Here is a 20,668-nt window from a genome sequence, read left to right on the forward strand (position 1 = left end):
TGATGCTTTACATTCCCAGGAAGATCCTCTGCAAACAGCTCCGGACATAAATGTTTTTGTTGTACTTTATGGTTGGGTAAGCTGTGTTTACATTTCTGGTTGTTCATAGTGATCAAAAGCCACCAGGAAATGTCCTACTTTTTACAGAAATCTACATACTGGTACATTGTTAGTGCAACAGGAACAATACGATTTTTTTTTTTTTTTAAATGTCTCTTCACACAAATGTTTTTGTCCGTTGAATAATTACAAACTGTAACATTGGAATTAAACATTTAAAATGCTTAAGGACTGGTTTCACAGACAGGTCTTAGTAAGTAGTTTTATAAATGTACCTTAGAAAAAAACATTACGGATGTGTGCTGACATATTTTAAAGGACAAGTTCGGTATTTTACACTTAAAGCCCTGTTTTCAGATAGTTTTTGATGAAATAGAACGGTTAAGATTGAAATTTGGACACATGCTGCTGGCCCGAGAATTTTCGGTTTCTGTAGCAGAACTCTTAGGTTACCAACATTCTTCAAAATACATTTAGGCTAAGTAAGTAATACGTGTTTGATACAACATGAGGGTGAGTCAATATGAATATTTTTTTGGTGAACAATGCCTTTAAGTAAAACTTGTCTAGAATGTGTAACTGTCTAGAAATTGCTATAAATAATAATTAAAAGGTTGAAATATAACTATTCAAGGTGCAAGGAAAGAACTTGAACTTATATTATTTAAAAATCTGTCTGAAATATAGTCATTTTGAATAAGTTTTTTTTTGTCATCTTGGGCATTTAAAATGGTATCTTTGATCACCCACTTAAAAAAAGAAATAATTAACTACAACAAAAAGTTTTTGATTAAATAATAAAAACAAAAATGCAGTTTCCCTCATTTTTATTTTGATCACTTCCTTTCTGAACTGACCAGTCTTTCAATAGTTGTATCTCTCTCTCTCTCTCTCTCTCTCTCTCTCTCTCTCTCTCTCTCTCTCTCTCTCTCTCTCTCTCTCTCTCTCTCTCTCTCTCTCTCTCTCTCTCTCTCTCTCTCTCTCTCTCTCTCTCTCTCTTCTCTCTCTCTCTCTCTCTCTCTCTCTCTCTCTCTCTCTCTCTTCTCTCTCTCTCTCTCTCTCTCTCTCTCTCTCTCTCTCTCTCTCTCTCTCTCTCTCTCTCTCTCTCTCTCTCCCTCTCCCTCTCCCTCTCCCTCTCCCTCTCCCTCTCCCTCCCTCCCTCCCCCATTGCAGTCTTTCATTCATTTACTGCTTCACTCAATGCAGTTAAACTTCAGTGTTGACATCAGGTTTCTCTCAGAGGGATTAAACTCAACTAAGAGGAACATACTCAACAATAGCTGGACTTTAAAGGTAAAACAGGTTCTTTTCTAAAAGTTTTTGTGTTGCCTGAACAATATAAGTTCTCTCTATCTCGCTCTAGCTTCCTCTCTCTTTTACTTAGTTCTCAGTTTACTGTTTTAGGTAAATAGCTTAGCTTCAGTTCAGTTACACTGGTCCGTTTAACCTGTCTATACTAAATTGGTGAGAGTGAAAGAGTGAGTCCTGCTTCTGTTTGTATTAATATGTAAGAAATTGTACAACAAACAAGTTTGAAGGTGATTTTATTTATCTAAAATTAATTATGTGCTGCCTACAGAGCATTTCCATTCCTGACAATATTTTAGTTTTTATACTTTAGCAAGGAGGATGTGTTTTAGAATGTAAGTCGGCAGACGCTGCCGTTCATCTTTCTCTAATTTGTATCATTATTGCTGTAATTATAAGACAATGGTCATGCTTATGATGACTTGTTATGTTCTAAAGAAGCTTTTAGTGAATAGACTAATTTTTAATTTACCTTTATCATCTCATAGGTGATGTATGATGCCCTAAAAACTCACTGACTAGTGATCGAAAACATGAGGTCCAGAATGAAAGGAGGTATTTGCAGTGGCGTTTTGCTGTTTCTCTGCACATTTGTAAGAGGACAACCATCCTGTCCCGTAGAGACGATAAGTACAGAGCTACAAAATCCAAATGTAAAACCTTCCCAGTTGACCTTCAACAGTGCCTTTATGTCTCCAATTGTACATTCATTCCTGGGTTCTGTCCAGCCCAAGCCATTCCCTAAAGGTAAGTTCATGTAATGTAGTTTTGATCTACTTGTTTGGCAAAGGCGTATTCAGTACAAACAGCAAATGTTTTTTTTATGTTGAGTGATTTGTCATTAAAAGTGAGATTATCTACACGCAAACAAGACGCTATGTGCGGCACAGATGAATCAGACTTGATCTTTTGAGAGTGTAATGGCTGTATTAGACTCATTAGAGGAGGTTTATAGGCTGGCTTGGTGCACATGGTTAGATGGTGCTCATTCAGGTGGGATAAATGTACTCAGTTAATTGTCAGAAGCAATAACCCCTGTGCAAATAATCATGCAAATGTCCATGAGATTTGAATTAACACCCCTCCCCATTCCAAATGCTTTGTTTACCTCAAAAATACGTTATTGTCGTGTACCTTTCAAGTAGAATGTATAGTTACAGTCTGGATCACAAATGAAATGGGACACTTTTAGGTTAATTATTACCTGCAAACTCATTGTATGCTGAAAGAAAATCACTTTTCATATTGCATGACCTCATAAAGTTCAAAACTGTTCATAAAATGTTAACAATGTCTCTTTGATCTATAATTATAGGATCAAACGTGCACTAACACATCCATTCCATAGAACATTTTCATTTATTATAACAATAGAATGAAGCATTACTTCATAGAAATGCTGTTGAATGAAATTTGACTCCTTAGAAACCTCATTGAAAGTTCATGTTGACAAATGTCTGTTCATCATCACGCATCAATAGAGTTTTATTGTACCAAGTCTAATTTTCTAATTTGACTCAAGTTAAGTATTTTATTATAATATCTATTAGCTGACATCAATAGCCATTTAGAAGAAAAAAAATGTGAAATTAAGTATGCACAATTGTATTAATGTTATATAGTAGAGAGTTGTTAGACCTTTGACCTTGGCCACTTCATCACTGTTGGGCTCTGAGACTCTCAAAGCACAATCAAAATGCTGGAACACTGATTATGTGTTGTGTAAATTAATATATATAAAAAAATTCCCTGTAGATCTGCTGGTTGGATTGGTAAAAGGCAACGGAACCATACAAACGGATATGATTAAAGAGGTATGTAGCCTAATAGAATTAACCTGCTTGCAAATAAACAGTTTGATCATAAATAACACCTTAGTCAGATTTTTGCAATAGATATTTAACATTTCCTATGTAGAAGAATATGTACGTCTTGGCTTTCTTTTTATTAAAGATGATCAGACCACATAACTAATAACTAATCCAGGTGATAGAAGCCCTTAAGTAGCATTGTTCGGGATGTAATACCTATACAAACAATTTTTTTATATAATATATAATGTTTGTTTAGGTGGAGATCAAAATGCGTAACTTGTTAGTCTTCAGCTTATAATAAATTCTCAGTAAATCTGTATAAATAGTCTATGTGTGTACTGGGACAGGTTTCTCAGGATTGTTTTTTTTACCATAAGTAAATGACGCCAACAACTTTATTTTGTTGTGTAAACACTCACTATTTGCCAGTTTCGATGGCTGATTTAATCTCACCATCAGTCATGTTTTGGGTACACACTTGAGCAGAGCACATCAGCACACATAAGTACACCTATTTGATGTCATCAAGAGGTGTTTTTTTTTTTTTTATCAATCTCATCTTTACTGCTTTACTGAGTCATATACCCACACTAACCAACCTGTCTAACCTCTTTCACTTGTGGCAAGGTTTTGCTATATGAGATAGGTTTCCTGGTCTGTGTAGCCATTGGGATCCTCTACATTGTCCTGATGCCTCTAATTGGCCTATTCTTCGCCTGCTGTCGTTGCTGTGGTAACTGCGGGGGCCGCATGCACCAGAAGCAGAAAACGAACACCCACTGCAAGCGAAGAAGCTTTTACTGCTCCACATTGATCATAACTGCACTAATTCTGTGAGCACCCGTTTGAGTGTAACATTTAGTGATCTTAAGACTAAAGCTTAAAGGACAAGTTCTGCTACCACAGAAACTGAAAATTCTCGGGCCAGCAGCATGTGTCCAAATTTCAATCTTAACCGTTCTATTTCATCAGAAACTATCTGAAAACAGGGCTTTAAGTGTAAAATACCGAACTTGTCCTTTAATTTTTTTTTTATATATATATATATATATATATATATATATATATATATATATATATAGCCTATATTATCATGTATCTTATGTTATATCACCGGCCACTTTATTATGGTACACCTGTTTGCTTGTTACCGCAAATATCTAATCAGCCAATCACATGGCAGTAACTCAATTGCATTTACTGTAGGCATAGACATGCCATGGTCAAGACGATCTGCCGAAGTTCTAACCGAGCATCAGAGGCTGCGTTTACACTTTGCATTAACATGCGACCTGTAGCTATCTGGATGTTGTCCACATACACATTGAAAAGACGAGTGTAAACGCGCTTCTGATCGGAATGTTATCCGATCAGCGTGTCCAGTTTCGGAGGTAGTCGGGGACGCATTGTGATCGGATCTCAGTGTACTGTAAACGCAATCCAGCCATCGTGTCTGCATTCACAGGTGGACGTCATTTAAATCCTCGCCCAGTCTCCCCACGCGGCTGTCAGAAAACAATGGCCAGACGCAGTTTAGACAATAAATTACATTTATTTGAACCTTACAATAAACGTCAATATTTAAAACAGTTTATTTAGACGTACATGATACTGTGTGTGTCATTTTTCATTTTAATTGTGCAACATTATCTGAACGAGGCGATCGCCTGTACAATCACAGCTGTGATCATGAGATCTCAAGGTGCGTGCACACTACAAGCGACAAAGCGACACGTTACCATTCATTTCAATGGGTAGCGGGCGTTTTCCGGCGACACGCGCGATCGCGGCCGTTGGCGACCTGATGGGGCGTGCCTGGCGACGCGACAAAGTTGAGATGTGTTTAACTTTATGCAAATGAAGAGCGACTTTCGGGAGCGACAACCAATAGGAGTGAAGTCAGGAGCGCGCGTGATCATCCTTCACTCTCTGACAGAGGCAAGTTGAACGAGAAGCTAATTTTAGCCGTCAGAAACTGTCCTATAAGTTGTGATATATCTCCGTGTGCATACAGTGGTGTTCACAGTACTGACCCAGAGCCGGATTGGTTTCGTGGACCCACATAGACCGGTATTTGCCCGTTTGTTGCAATTAAATAGCCGCGATGGCAAAAAGCACTCACAGTTTCTCGTTCATCTTTAATATTATGCATGTTATGTACCGATTCCATTTATATTTCGAATTTTCCTTCAAAAATGTTTGTTTGTAGTGGCAAGAAAACGGATTTGTTGTCTACAACATGGAGAAACATCCGTGAATGTCACTCACAAACATTACTAGGCAACCAGCGGGAACGCCCACTAGCGACCGCACCGCCAGCCACTGGCGATCAGCAGCGACAAAGTCGCTTGTAGTGTGCACGCACCTTTAATGAAGAGCGTGCGCTGCTTTGCCAGAGGAATAATAGGAATACACTTTTAAAAAATTATGTTTTAAATGTTAAATTTTTTTTATTGTTTCAGCATGTATTAATCTCCCATTTCTGTTTATATAGCCTAGTCATTGCATGCTATAACCTTAAACCCAGATGATCGATGATGTGACTTAACCATGGTTATTTTTGTATGATCAACTCTGGAAATATTCCTTCATTTAAAAAACGTAATTTGATTTAAGGATGGAGATTGCACAGGAAAGTAAAGTAAGTGAAAGCAATTGGGACATTGCTTAATTTTTATAATCTTTAGCCTACTCTTATTGGTGTCGTGCTACAGACCTGATTTAAATATTAGGTAGGAAACCGAAATCCGATCGGTTATCCAGATACAGAGGCTATATGAACAAATGTTACGCACGGTGTCCTGATTGCCTAATGATCCGATCTGCTTGATCGGATCACGGTGTTCGCATGTTAATGCCAAGTGTAAACGCAGCCTACGTAGCATTGTTCTTCGTGCTAGACGGGCTGGTCTGAGTAGATATTTCAGAAACTGCTGATCTAGCCTACTAGGATTTTTACGCACAACCATCTCTATTGTTTACAGAGAATGGTCAGAAAAAGAGAAAATATCCAGTGAGGAGCAGTTCTGTCGCCTAAAAGTCAAGTCATCTTCGTTTATAGCGCTTTTTACAATGTAGATTGTTTCAAAGCAGCTTTACAGAGATAAACGAGATTGTGTTGGCTTTATAGCGGTTCTTGAATACTGTTATTTTCCAGCTAAAGTTAGTTTTGATAGATTAACTTCCGTCGAAATTATCATTTGTTATTAAATTAGGGGGCGCTAAGACGACACCGTTCTCTCTAAAATACCTTGTTGATGCCAGAGAAGAATAGGCAGACTGGTTGGAGCTGATAGAAAGGCATCAGTAACTCAAATAACCACTCATTACAACCGAGGTCTGCATAAGAGCATCCCTGAAGAGGTTCAGGTGGGCTACAGCAGCAGAAAGAAACCCCCTACCCCTCCCCCTCATTCTATCATGTCAATATGGAATACAATCTCTGAGGGATGTTTCCAGCACCCTGTTGAATCTGACTCGAAGAATTAAGGCAGTTCTGAAGGCAACCCGATACTAGCAAGGTGTACCTAATGAAGTGGCTGGTGAGTGTATATGAGTATGCTAAATGAATATGAATTGCTGTGCAGGGCAGGGAACGTTTGCATGTTCCTGAGCAGTACATACACTTCAGAGACTGTGATGGGCAGCCCCACAGAAATCAATGACATCTTGGAGAATGTCAAAAGCTATATTACTACTCTTCCTGAGGTACATCATTCAGAAGGGAGAAGTGAAATGTTGTGAAATACCATGTTATATGTCACACATTACCTTTATACACTACCTACACTTCAAATATACAGTAAAAACAGTAATATTGTGAAATATTATTACAATTTAAAATAACTATTTTATATTTGAATATATTTTAAAATGTATTTTATTCATGTGATGGCAAACCCAGACTTCAGTGTCACGTGGTCCTTCAGAAATCATTTTAATATGCTGATTTGGTGTCACATTTAACAAGTAACATTTCTTATTATCAATGTTGAAAACAGTTATGCTGCTTAATATTTTTATGGAAACAGTGATTGCATTTTTTAGGATTCTTTGGTTGATAGAAAGTTCAAAAGATCCTAGTTTATTTTGTAACGTTATACATATCTTTACTTTAACTTTTGATCAATTTAACGTGTTCTTGCTGAATAAAAGCCTTAATTTACACGGTTTTCCACTAAAAGCCACTGTTTCAGGGTTAACTATTTAAATGAAATTATAACAATACTGAATTGAACTTAATGCAACTTTATACTTTTATTTCCTCCAACAGCAAATCCGACAAGTGACTAATGAGAGCTCTAAGACTGTGGATAAGGTCGAAAACAACTTAAATAGTACGTCCTGTATCTCTCAAGGCCAGAGTCAGAAAGGAGCTTAGGGCAATGTAAAAATTGTGACTGTATTGCCAATTATTGAAGAAGTTATGTCTCACACGGAATTCTTACATTTTTAATTTCTATAGAAACAGGGCCTTTGCTTGGCCAAGCGATCCAGAATGGTCTTAAAGGTGCCCTCGACCCAGCATTCACATCAATTAACGAAATAGCTAAAGGTATGTACAGTATGCATATAAACATCAAATGATTCAGCAGTCCACCCACCACAGTCCCTTTCTTTAGGAAACTCGCTCCATGAACAAGCCTGTGCTTCTTGACTCAACTTTACAGCATTAATGAATCCATTGATTTTAAAATATATTTTGTTCTTTATGTATGTGTGTGTTACAGTGATAAATAGTACCAGCACTGGACTGCTTCAGCTTAATAAAACCTTGGATCTGTTGAAACCGAAGGTGGATACACTGAAAGCTAATTTATCAGCAGTGAGGCACCGGATTAACAACACCTTGCATATGTCAGGCTGTGAAAACTGCACTTCCTTTCAGCCAGAACTGGACAAACTGTCATTGGATGGAAGTCTTGAAGTAAGCTAAATCAGAGGTGCCATGGGGACAAACCAGTTAAAGGTTCAGCTGGGAAATTCTGTCATGGCTGTTCAGTGAAGCATCCTGCTTATATCCTGATTCTACTTCAGGCTTCGTGGTAGTTTCAGGTTTAGCATTAAAAGGAAATAAATGCACAAACGTGGATGGATCATTACACAATCATTCTCACTTTCTTTGAAGCTCTAGACATTTAATGATTGTGTGTGGTCTCAGGTCAGTGATTGAAGCAGAGCGAGTTCTGCGTTAATCTTCTGGGGAAAACATAAGCACTACTAGAAAACCCACATAATATTTTGGCTTAGGTTTCTTGACTACTACATAGCATTTTTAGAAGTACAGGACCAAACTGTATTACCAGTCATCTATGTACACAAAGACACAAACGCTCTCATTGAAGGGAAGCAGGGACAGGAACAAGGAAACAAACAATAAGGAGTAACTCAATACGTCATTGTTAACACACCAATGTTTACAAGCTCTTTCTCTTGGAAACCTAACTCTTTCCTGGTCAAAATACATTTCCATAAATACAGGCTTTCTGATGTCACTCACTGTGAATGTGGATGCCAGCATAGTAGTGTATGTATGTTCACAGCTTTTACTGCCCTCTAGTGTTTAAGGTGGTACTGTGCTTGATAATTCTTTTTTGCAATGCTTGACAGTGACAGTCTTTTTTGAGACAACATTGAAAATATAGGACTATATAAGTATAATTTATATTATTTTATATAATGTACATTCAGAATACATTCATATCTACTCGTATCATTCGTATCACAAACTACTCGTATCATTTTCTTCAGTGTTTAGAGTTCATGCTAGCTTGAGTGCTGGTGTAAAAGCAAAAGGGGACATCTTGACATATATATTTTTTTGTTCACTCCAGTTGTTATGCCGATAATGCAATTTATAATGAGATAATCTAATGACGTTGAATGTGTTTTGTCTTGCATAGTTTTCTGATCAAAATGATTTGAGGTCTGCTGTAGACAAGGCCATAAATGCTAATGTCACTGGACAGGCAGAAAAGGTTAGTGCCTTTTTTTCCACAGGTATACATTTTCACTTCAGTGCATTTTACACACACACACACACACACACACACACACACACACACACACACACACACACACACACACACACACACACACACGCACGCACGCACGCACACACACACAGTTCAGAAGTTTAGGGTCTGTTTGATTTTAATGTTATGAGTGTTAATGTTAATGTTCAAACTTTAATATTGTAAACTATTGTTACAGTTTAAAATGGAGAAAATCATTCTATAAATCTAATATGCTGATTTGCTAGTCAAGAATAAGCAGTTAAAAACAGTTGTGCTGCTTATTATTTTGTAGAAACTGATTTTTTTTCAGGATTCTTTTTGATGAATATAAAAAGAACAGCATTCATTTAAAACAGGAATCTTTTGTAATATTCTAGTAATACTCTTTTGATCAGTGTAATGTGTTCTTGCTTAATATAATTTTTTTTCTTACTGACTAAACTTTTGAATGTACGGTATTTAACAGCTATGATGATTTATTGTTCAATGTCTACACATGTTTGTTTCCCAGGGGAGAGACTTTTTTGATAGTATTCCTCAAAAGGTGACAACTCAGACGATATCAAGTGTGATATGTAAGTGTGTGTTGTTAATTGACCTTAAAAAGTTTGTTGCTTCTTTCTGGAAAATCATTTGATCTACTTCCACATATGTTTGTTCACTGAAGGTTTAAGTAGTGTAATGTACTTGAAGTGGCTGATCAGTCTAGTTGTTAAAGTGATCTTTTGTCTTGTGTCCTAAAGTGGCTAAGTATGAGCTTGACAAGTTAAAACAACAGATCTCAGGTGTGACTAAAGACCTTCCCTTTGATGCATTGGAGAATATTTCAAGACCATTAACTGACGTGCAGGTTTCCATCTCAAAATATTCTCCAGAGATAGAGAGATCAAGTCAAATCAGGTACTTTCCCAAATCTTGTATTCCTATTTCCCATGATTCACTTTGTTTTCAATTACATTTTATTCAAATATATTTGAATTTTAACATTTACAATAATATCAAAGTGAAGAATAAACTTTGTGTGTGTGTATAGCCGGGCTATTGGATTGACCCTGAGCTGTCTGATTTTGCTGGTGGTGATCTGTAATATTCTGGGTCTGCTGCTGGGTACAGCTGGACTAAATGCTGAAGACAATCCCACTGAACGCTCCGGCACATCCAACTGTGGAGGAATTTTCTTCATGGCGTGAGTACAATGTCAATGACTCCCCGGATTTGTGTTTGCAAAACAGGAAACTGTTGTCAGTGTACATTAAGTTCTATTGTTATATACAGGTGAAACTCGAAAATTTTTAACATCGTGCAAAAGTTAATTTATTTCAGTAATTCAACTTAAAAGGTGAAACTAATATATTATATAGACTTATTACATGCAAAGTGAGATATTTCAAGCCTTTATTTGTTATAATTTTGATGATTATGGCTTACAGCTTATGAAAACCCCAAATTCAAAATTAGAATATTGTGAAAAGGTTTTCATAAGCTGTAAGCCATAATCATCAAAATTATAACAAATAAAGGCTTGAAATATCTCACTTTGCATGTAATAAGTCTATATAATATATTAGTTTCACCTTTTAAGTTGAATCACTGAAAGAAATTTACTTTTGCACGATATACATTTTTTAAAAGTTTCACTTGTATAGTAGTACAATAAAATTACACGGTTCACATACAAATACTTCCTCTTGTCTCATTTTAGAGGAGTAGGTTTTAGCTTCCTGTTCTCCTGGATCTTCATGTTAGTGGTGTTGATACTTTTCATAGTGGGAGGTAATACCTACACCATGGTCTGTAAACCGTGGCAGAACAAGGAACTCATCCAGGTATTTCCAGAAACATTTACTCATTGTGTTTAAACATACGATTAAACAGCATATTTGGTAATCAATCATATTGTGTTTCATAGGTTATTGACACTCCAGGGCTGATTCAAGGGTTCGATTTGTCCAAGATTCTGAATTTGAAAACAAACCTGAGCATTGTTAATGTGTACAGGTACATCTCACAAGGCAGTATGACTGATGGCTGACATATTTGCATAATTTGTCCTATATAAATAAATAAATATTTTTTATTTTATTTCTAGTGATTGTCAAAATAATAAGCCCCTGTGGACCACATTACATCTTAATGAGGTCTTCGACTTAAATAATATGTTAAATGTTTCAAAGGTGAGAATTTATTACCTCTACTTGTCTATATGCCAGTGCATCACTTATTGGACACTAATAGCTCAGCCTTCTGATTTTCTCAACAGTACGAAAGGCAGATTTATCAGTCTTTTGAGGATGCAAACATCAACATTGCAACCATCACTGTCCTCAGTCCGGAGGTAAAGTCCCAGCTACACAACTTCTCTAGCAGTGCCAGCACTATGAACTTCAGCAACATTATACAGCAGGTAAACTACAGTTCATTCTCAAATAGACTAGCGCATACTGTTTGTTAAATAAAATAAAGAATAATTTAATAAAGGGTACATAAATGCCTTTCTTTTTATTAAGCATTATCCAGGAAAACATAATCTGGCCAAAATATATGTATGATTATTTTATATATATATATATATATATATATATATATATATATATATATATATATATATATATATATATATATATATAATATATACTAAATGTACTTGTAGTTGCAAGAAAATACTGATCATCTTTTAATTTAATCTTAAAATTAAAACTTAAAACTTTTTTGGGAAAGAAAAATAATATATATATACAAATATATAAATTCAAATACATTTTTAACCATGTATAAAATGGTTAAAAATATATGAGAAAATGTAAGATTTATCGAAAATAATGTATATTAGTGATATATTTTTGGCCATTTCGTTAAAATCATTTCGTTGTAAAGTGAGGCTGGTAATTATTTTATTGTTTCATATTTCAGATTAATGATGTGTCAGGGACAAATCTGAGCTCATCAGCAGAAATGCTGGATGACTTGGCTGGTAAACAGGTGAATTTTACTGTCTTGTTAACAACCTCCTGCTCTGGAGTAAGACTGATGTGAATCACATAGACTTATTTGTGTCTTTCAGACAAACGCAATTATCAGAGAGCAACTGCGTGGGGAAGCTAAAGATCTGCGAGACATCCAGACTGACATCACGTCCAACATTATGCCTTTGCTGGTGTGTTAACTCAAAGCAAAATACCTTGTTCAAAATGTAATTAATTGTGACGTTATCATTAGGAAAAATGTATTATTAATATCAGTGTTCTTCACTAGTTTGCATCAGTTTGGTTTACTGTGACCTTCATCCTTTTCCTCTTTGCAGCTGGAGCTGAATGCTACCATTAAGAATCTCAGCGCAGTAGCATTACAAATCAATGTAAGTAAACACTGGAGTCATCATATCTGTCGGACTCACTTACAGTTTATTAGTATTTATAACAATTTCATTAAAGACTCCATGAAAAATGATGATTTGGTAATTTTATCACAGTTCACTAGGATATACAGTACAGTTTGAAAGTCAATTCTTTTTTTAAATTAAATTAATATTTTTTATTCAGCAAGAATGAAATTGGTCAAAAGTGACAGTTACTAAAATTACTATTTCATCCATCAAAGAATATTGAAAAAAACTGTATCACTGTTTCCACAAAAAAATAAAAAGCAGCACAAATTTTTTCAACATTGATAATAATAAGAAATGTCATTACAGGTATAAATTAGAATTTTAAATATTGACATAGAAAACGATTACTTTAATTTGTTATAATATAATACAATTTTACTATATTTTTGTTCAAATAAATGTTGTAGCTATGTGTATAATGATAAGTACTAATCAAAACTCTTTGTTCTGACTTTAACGATGTAGATAATTTTTTTTAAACTATCTTTATAGCCATAATTTGAAAATGATCTTACAGTATCTTCTAATTTCTTCTCTTCATTCATTTTGTAGGCAACTGTGGAGAATGTTCTTACAAATGTTGGTCATGCTCAGGACGTCCTGAACTACAACATATCACAAATAGTGAAGCATGTGAGTGCAAAATCAATGCTATATTTAGCTGTATCATCTGTCAGGATGTTTACTGTATGTAAAATGATGAAGCAATCTACGGGGTGTCTCAAAATAATAATTGTTGCTTCTTTCCTGCAGGAGAGCTTGTCATTCATAGACTGTCAGTTGAAAATCTTTCAGGCATATGTTAGCTGGGCAAATCAAACGGTATATATTTGTCTTTATTAATATTCAAGTTTCCAACTATTTTAATGATTAGTCATATGAATAGTTATTAATATTATTGTTGTATTCTGTGTCAGATCACAGAGAGGTTGGGTCGTTGTGGGCCTGTAGCTGCAGCATTAGACAGATCAGTGGATCTTCTTTGTAAACACCTGGTGGGATCTTTGGTAAGAATAGCCTCTTTTTCTTTTTTCTCTTTATAGTGCTGATGAATTTGTAAGTGCCCATGCAGTTGCCATCTAAAAAAAACCTTAACAAACGATGTCCTGTCTGTTCCCCAGAATGCCTTTTGGTTCAGTTTGGGCTGGTGTATGATATTCCTGATCCCCAGCATCATTTTCTCGGTTAAACTGGCCAAGTACTACCGCAGGATGAAGTATTCAGATGTTTATGAGTAAGATATCTTATTTGTTTTCTAAATGTAAGGCAGATAATTTTTTACGTATGGATTAATACAAAGTGTCTCCTTATTTCTCTTTTTAAAGGAACAATAACATCAAGATGCATTCTTTCCCAAAGGCCCAACTAAAACCTGAATTATTGGAAAATGAGAAACAACCACCTTTACATAAATAAAGACGACAGTAAAAGTTTGATTTACACACGCCCACCCACATATCAATGAATTCACAATGGTGGACAAATTATGCAGCTCTTAAAGGGACATGGTGATATGAGATGGGAGAAAAGATAATATGTCAATGCTTTTGCATTCCCTCGCAAATATTTTGCGTTCCCCCGAGAAATGTGCGTTACCTCACAAAATGTTTGCTTTCCTTGAGAAACTATGCATTCACTCGCAAAGAAAGGAAAAGTTTTGCGAGCGAACGCCAAGTTTTTCAGGGGAACGCTAAAGCATAAAATAAAGAAAAATCCATCACTATGTTCCTTTAGGGCAGGGGTGGGCAACTTCGGTCCTGGAGGGCCACTGTCCTGCAGAGTTTAGCTTCAGCCTCACCTGCCTGTATCTATCTAGTAATCCTGAAAACGTTGATTGCCTTGTTCAGGTGTGTTTAATCAGAGCTGGAGCTAAACTCTGCAGGACAGTGGCCCTCCAGGACCGGAGTTGTCTATCCCTGCTTTAGGGGCTCCGTAATAAAGAATGTCGAAAACGTGGTACTTTTAAGTGCTGTAGAGACTGTATCATAAATATAATTTCTTGTGTCCAATGATTTATTTAAATGAAAAGAACAACTTTACTGTTACAACTGTAATGTTTTTTTTATTATGAGGGATTAATGGGAGGTCAAGTTTTAGAAAGCACTTTATAAAGTCCTGCAGGCATTGAGATTTATTTATGCCATTTTTTTTAATAAGAAATAATCTGTTACACATATACTGCAGACATTGTACAGTAGATTTTATTTTAAAAAAAAATTCTATCAGACTGTTCTAATGAGGAATTTAGCAGACTTTTCTGCTCATGTTATGAATGCAAACATTTCCTTCATGTTATGTATGTGTTGATCACATTAGTAATAAAAGATGCTCACACTACCATGCTGAACCTGTTTGTTTGGTGTAAAGCATCACTTGCCACTCTCTGTCTTGCCAACCCGTCTAGAAACCCTTCCCCCAGTCCACCCTACATCCAGTGACCGAGGCCTTACGGTACGGTGCAGCTGCCATTACAAAAGTGTGCCAATCAGAGTGAAGTACTAGAGAAGTGAAACATGCATTCCACAGATATTTGTGCTGCTTAGGGGGGGAAACCAGCAATCATGGGATTAAATATTCTGTAAAATGATAGTATACCACCTTTCCAAAACACGTCATATAAAAGGGTATCATTTAAAAGCATATTATGACTAGTAATTAGCATTTGGATTAGCACTACTGGATTAGCATTATTATGCGCTACGACAGGCCATGAAACTGGTCTTGAAATATTTTAAATCTAATCCACACGCACTCTCATGCTATGTCTATGTAGGATAGATGATTACAAGGCCATTACATTATTACAGTGATTAATGAGACAGGTTACAGAACAGAAAAATAGTTAATGTACAGAGAAATCATTGTGAATTTTTCTGAAGATGTCCAGATGTATATATTTACATTCCACACAAAAAATACACTACCGTTCAAAGTTTTGGGTCAGTTCTTAATGTTTTTGAAGAAGTCTCTTATGCTCACCAAGGCAATTTATTTGATCAAAAATACAGTAAGAACTGTAATAATGTGAAATATAATTACAATTTAAAATATCTGTTTTCTATTTTAATATATTTTAAAATGTAATTTATTCTTGTGATGGCAAAGCTGAATATTTAAGCAGTCTTCAGTGTCACATGATCCTTCAGAAATCCTTATAATATGCTGATTTGGTGACAGTTATGCCGCTTGTTATTTTTATGGAAACTATGATGATTTTTGTCAGGATACTTTATGAATAGAAAGTTCAAAAGAACAACATTTATTTAAACCATAAATATATATATTTTTTTTACTGTTTTTTACTTTACTGTTACTGTTTCTTTTACTTTATTTGACGTTTGAACGAGGGCTCAGAAAACTCAGTCAACCCGATATTTAGTAAACACTAGTGGATCACAAAGAGAAAAATAGAAGTGTTTCAGCCCTCCAAATACAATTAGCTATGCCGCACCAATTCAGGGCAGCACAAGCCTGTCCAATGTGACTGAGGTTGAAGCTGGTCACTGTATAATAGAATTTAGTTCAATTGAATTTAAAGCAGTGCTGTGAATGCTGCTGCTGAGCCCAGAAGGAATGCAGAGGGTGGGGCAGACCTAGTAAGTTTACAAAGCTTTTCATTGGACAAATATCAGAATTCCCCTCTCCAACAACACAACCATAACTTACTAAAGGCAGCAGAAGTCTGAGGCACTTTAGTTCAGAAAGAGACCTGAAAATGACTGGCAGCAATACACGAGTCATATTTAATTGCTTCCTACAATGATAAAATCCCTGTGGTAGCACTAAATACAAGAGCAATCCTGAAAACACGTAAAGGCATTTAACATGGAATTTCCAAATCTAAATAGTCAGATGCATCAGCATGCACATTACATTTTATGTTACTGTACATTTTTATTAATGACTACAACAATTCTTAGCTTAGGTCTTGCACATAGCTTCCACCAGCATATGATGACAAACTGTAGTGTCAGTAGAAATAAAAAGATATTGTTATGCCAGGGGTTTATAAAATAAATTATCTGGAGCATGAAATGTGAATAATGCTTAGTCATCTCCAAAAGGATCAGGGTAACAGCATGCCTTCATGTGATGACTCATAAAAATGACACATCTGAAGGTTCTGGAAAAAAAAAAACTGTTTAAAAAAAACACCAAAGACGTACGATGAAATGCAGCATACAAAGTAAACATAAAAACAACATATTACATTAAATATCAGGAATAATTAAAGCAGTAGTTAAACATCTGTGAATTGCAGTAAATACTGTACAATTGGAATAATTAATGAAATATCATCTGATCCGAAGAAGCCCCATAATTCTGTTAAGACCATGCAAGGTACATAATAATTCTTAAAGGTACAGTTAACCCAAATAGGATCATTTTGTCATCATTTACTCACCCTCATGTCTATCCATACCTGTACTTTCTATCTTCTGTAAAATACAAAAGAAGAACATTTTTGTTTATCAATACAGATAAAGTGAATATGGTTTGTTTTGGACCCCATTGACTTTCATTGTATGGACAAAAAGTTCTTTAAAATATCTTCTTTTCTTATCAACAGAAGAAAGAAAGTCATACATGTTTAGATACAACATGAGGGCGAGTTCATTTTTGGGTGATCTTTAATAACAGTCTATGGAAAGGTTTTAAACATGATTTGTGAGTGGGAAATTCAGACCAGGCTGGCTCTAGACGTCACTTGAGATCAAGAGGAAGTCCTCTGCTTGGTTTCCTTGTGTTCAGTATCTCTGGAGAGTCCCTTTGGCTGGCGTGGAGGCGTGAGTGGAGGAACTGTGGGTGACTGAAGAATATCTGCGTACCTGTGGCTAGGTTTGGTCTCCCTTTGGAGAACTTTTCTGAGAAGCGGTTTCAAAAGGCCAATGGTGACTTGGCTGCCATGAGCTTCGAATGGTCCAGAGTTCTGCGTCGAATCCGGCAGATTTTTCAGTACAATATTAAGTATGCTCGTCACAGTCATGTCCTCTGGACAAAGAGTCCACAGCAGGTCCAAATAAGGGTCCAGGTCTCTATGCTGCGACACCTCGCATAGCAGAGCACTGAAAATCTCTTTGTTCAGAAGCGGGCTCTTCTGGCAGAACCTCTCAGCTACTTGTGTTACCCGTTCCCACTGGCTTTGTTCGATGAGAATCCGTAATGCTTGCATTATCGCTTTAGGCCTCTCGCTGCACAAAAGCAGCTCCACTTCCAGGTGTTGGTTGGACTCTTTGCAAGGGAGCACAGTCAAGGCCCGTTTATAGAGCGGCAAACTCTCAGAGCTCTCCTTCACACCATAACTCCACGAAGATGTGGAGGTCGTGCCCATCTGCTGTTGTGCCAATTCCAGAAACCTGGGGAGCCAGCTGGGCTGGAATTTGAAGATGGAGTGGCACAAGAGCTCAAAAACCGGCAGGTTCACCGTAGTGTGTTTCTGCTGACCGTTGCAGTGAGCAAAGTTCGCTGTGGGTTGCACAGGGCTGAGGATGATTTTCCACAATTCAGCAGGAGCTTTAGAAGACAATGATCCCTCGCCGTTGCACCTCAGATGCAGAACCGCTTGCACGGCGTGCCAGGAATAAGTGGGAAAGAGTTGGAAGATGCTGTTCAGGTATTGAAGATTCTCCCTCTCTAGCTCTCCGCCAAGCAGCCGGCAGATCTCCTGCTGCACCAAGGTTTCACAATAGTTCGCTAGATCTTTCTCAGAAGCCTTCACCATTGACGTTTTGATGTCCTCTAGCAAAACGAGACTCCTAAGTTCTGATTCGAGGGAGCTCATGAGCCTTTCTTGACCAGAGGAATGTTTCTGACCAGTTTTGGTCTTCTGGTTGCTGAGGTAATCCCTGAGGATGGCAGCCAGCGATATGGGAGCTTGAAACATCCCACCTTTTTTGAGCTTCTCCACCGTGAGCTGCGTGCTACTTAGACTTCTTTGCTGATAGTATTTGCACGCCTCCTCGAAAACAGTCTCAACCAAGAGTGCACTTGAGTCTTCTGAATGTGTTGGAGAAGGCTTTTGTGTTTGCGTGACCACAAACAACCCGGTCTCTGACAGCATTTGCGGAGAGTGACTGTCCAAAGAGTTTACGAAGAGAAGACCTTCTGTTTTCAGACTTATTCTTTCTAATTCCAGGCCACATTTGGTGTCAATTAAGAAGAGGGTCCTGCCTATTGTTAGTGCCAAGATTTCACTATACATATTCAGGCTGTTTTGGGTCCCACTAGCACTAAGGCAATTATCAGGAAGTTTGTATATGTTGCGAAGACAGCCATCCCTCTTCATAATACATACCCAACCAGTGCTGAGGAGGAGGAGGAGGTCTCCACATCCAGTGGGAGAGAATCCACAGATATCAGGAGGATTAAGTGTGGGTAGAAGGCCAATAAAGTCTGTAACAAGCCTTTTGAAGTCTGATTCTTTGCTTGAGCTTTTCATAAGTGTGCAACTACAGGCACTATGCACTTTAAAGGTGTCATGTTCAGGGGACCATACAATAAACACTTTTGAAACACCCACTGAAGAGTTCTCCCGCATGTCTGGGAGCAGATAGACCAAATCCCCAGAACTGATGGTCGTATATCGAGGATTATTATGCAATGCAATTTTCACATTTCCCAAACTGACACCTCCCTCATTAACTTCTACAGTCTTTTTGCAGATACAGAACCTGAAGTTGCTGCACACACTACTGGAGTTTTCAGATGGTGGTCGCTCCTCACACCATATGATGAAATTCTGACACATAGACACAGAAACTACTTTTGCACGAGGGCTGTTACACAGATCCACAGTCTGGAGTAGATGCCAGCCTGATCTGCTCTCAAGGAATTTCCAGAATTCCACTTTCCCATTCTCAAAAATCACTCCCAACACAGAGGCTGCATCATCTGGTTTGCTTTGAGGGATATAAATAACATCCACTATAGGAACATTTCGAGTTAGCTCTAAATCAACGTGCTTTTGGCATTGCATTAGATGGGCTCGCTGATATTTGTCATATGTCATAAGACCACTCTTGGGCTGACGCACAATGACATGAATGTGGCGTCCATCTGGACTCAGACGCACTTCGGACAGGCAGCTTTGAGTAGAAATGTTGGAGTATTCTCGTTTAAAAAACTCCTTTAGATCCTTTCCTTTCGTGAAATCGCCGAAATCAGTCACTTGTTCCAATGCGAGTAGCGTCATGTTTGCTGAAATGTCGATCTATAATAGGAAGCACACGATGCGCGTGAAAACACTTTCAGTTTGGACCAGCGATCATCCACAACCTCCTTGAATGAACATTTCCAGCGCTTATTTCACGCGTTAACTCCATCATATGACGATGTCATATCTATACAGTCCATAAATCCTGCGAATACACGTATATTTCTCTTGTGCTGTCTGTTCTCCCACTCCTCCTGACATCACGAGTTTGTTAATTTCCGGAATCTAATGGCTGTGTTTCAAAACCTAGTGAGCCCACTATCCAGACAACATTGTTGAGCAACAACGATCGTGACTATGATAGACAGAAATCATGTCTAACTAGGCAGCTTACTACATTTTAAAACACGTCCGCGTTGTTTTTATTTTTTATTTTTGCTCTGTTGAAGGGAGGAGTTTCATTCATCACTCGTATCTTACCTACATCATAAAACGTAGGCTTTTTTTATGTGTGTGTAAAATCATAATCTCACGTCTGCACAATCACATTTTTATTTAAGTATCAATAATATACAATTAGCTAAAAAAAAAAAAAAATACAAACTCGTAACTTGTATTTGATTCTGTAAAAATGTGTATCCTGAAAATCTATCAACTGAAAATGACTGTGGGTTTTTAGATTGGTTTTCGATACGAGTCAATTAATGTTTGTGGTTAACAATACTCGAAGACTTTTAGGTTTTGACAAGTTGCTTTTTAAAGACAACTAGCCTGCAGGGTGTGAGCTTATGGACAAATCAGACAACAATTGCAGTTCGTAAATAGCTAATTGTTAATGCTTAAACAATATTTTACACATCGTATAAAAAGCCAAGAAGACCTAATAAATTAAATTATATAAAATACATTATAATACGATGGTCACAAGCAG

General features: G+C 37.0%; 2 protein-coding genes across 6 annotated transcripts; one reads left to right on the top strand and one right to left on the bottom strand.

Moving 5' to 3' along the window:
- The first annotated feature begins 1,231 nt into the window (after nt 1-1,231).
- On the top strand, nt 1,232-14,921 carry prom2 (prominin 2). Of its 5 annotated transcripts, none has more exons than XR_013800253.1 (25): nt 1,232-1,353; nt 1,857-2,115; nt 3,124-3,182; nt 3,810-4,015; nt 6,770-6,890; nt 7,456-7,519; nt 7,648-7,737; nt 7,913-8,109; nt 9,086-9,160; nt 9,711-9,774; nt 9,943-10,099; nt 10,233-10,385; nt 10,902-11,025; nt 11,109-11,197; nt 11,289-11,373; nt 11,460-11,603; nt 12,110-12,178; nt 12,261-12,353; nt 12,501-12,554; nt 13,137-13,217; nt 13,338-13,406; nt 13,502-13,591; nt 13,706-13,818; nt 13,910-14,325; nt 14,472-14,921. XR_013800253.1 is itself a non-coding variant. In XM_079635675.1 (25 exons), exons 2-24 carry the CDS (start codon nt 1,902-1,904, stop codon nt 13,998-14,000), a joined length of 2,502 nt encoding a protein of 833 aa, XP_079491801.1. In that variant the 5' UTR covers nt 1,232-1,353; nt 1,857-1,901; the 3' UTR covers nt 14,001-14,008; nt 14,472-14,921. The 5 variants fall into 5 exon arrangements, 1 of the variants encoding a protein (XP_079491801.1); XR_013800254.1 differs by having other exon boundaries at nt 13,910-14,319; nt 14,467-14,921; XR_013800255.1 differs by having other exon boundaries at nt 13,910-14,308.
- Nucleotides 14,922-16,711: 1,790 nt separating this feature from the next.
- hps6 (HPS6 biogenesis of lysosomal organelles complex 2 subunit 3) lies at nt 16,712-20,138 on the bottom strand. Its single transcript, XM_079635676.1, has one exon. The coding sequence runs from the start codon at nt 19,774-19,776 to the stop codon at nt 17,299-17,301; it is 2,478 nt and encodes an 825-aa protein (XP_079491802.1). The 5' UTR covers nt 19,777-20,138; the 3' UTR covers nt 16,712-17,298.
- Nucleotides 20,139-20,668: the final 530 nt, after the last annotated feature.

Source organism: Phoxinus phoxinus (genome assembly GCF_949152265.1).
Source record: "Phoxinus phoxinus genome assembly, chromosome: 14".
Taxonomy (NCBI): Eukaryota; Metazoa; Chordata; class Actinopteri; order Cypriniformes; family Leuciscidae; genus Phoxinus; species Phoxinus phoxinus.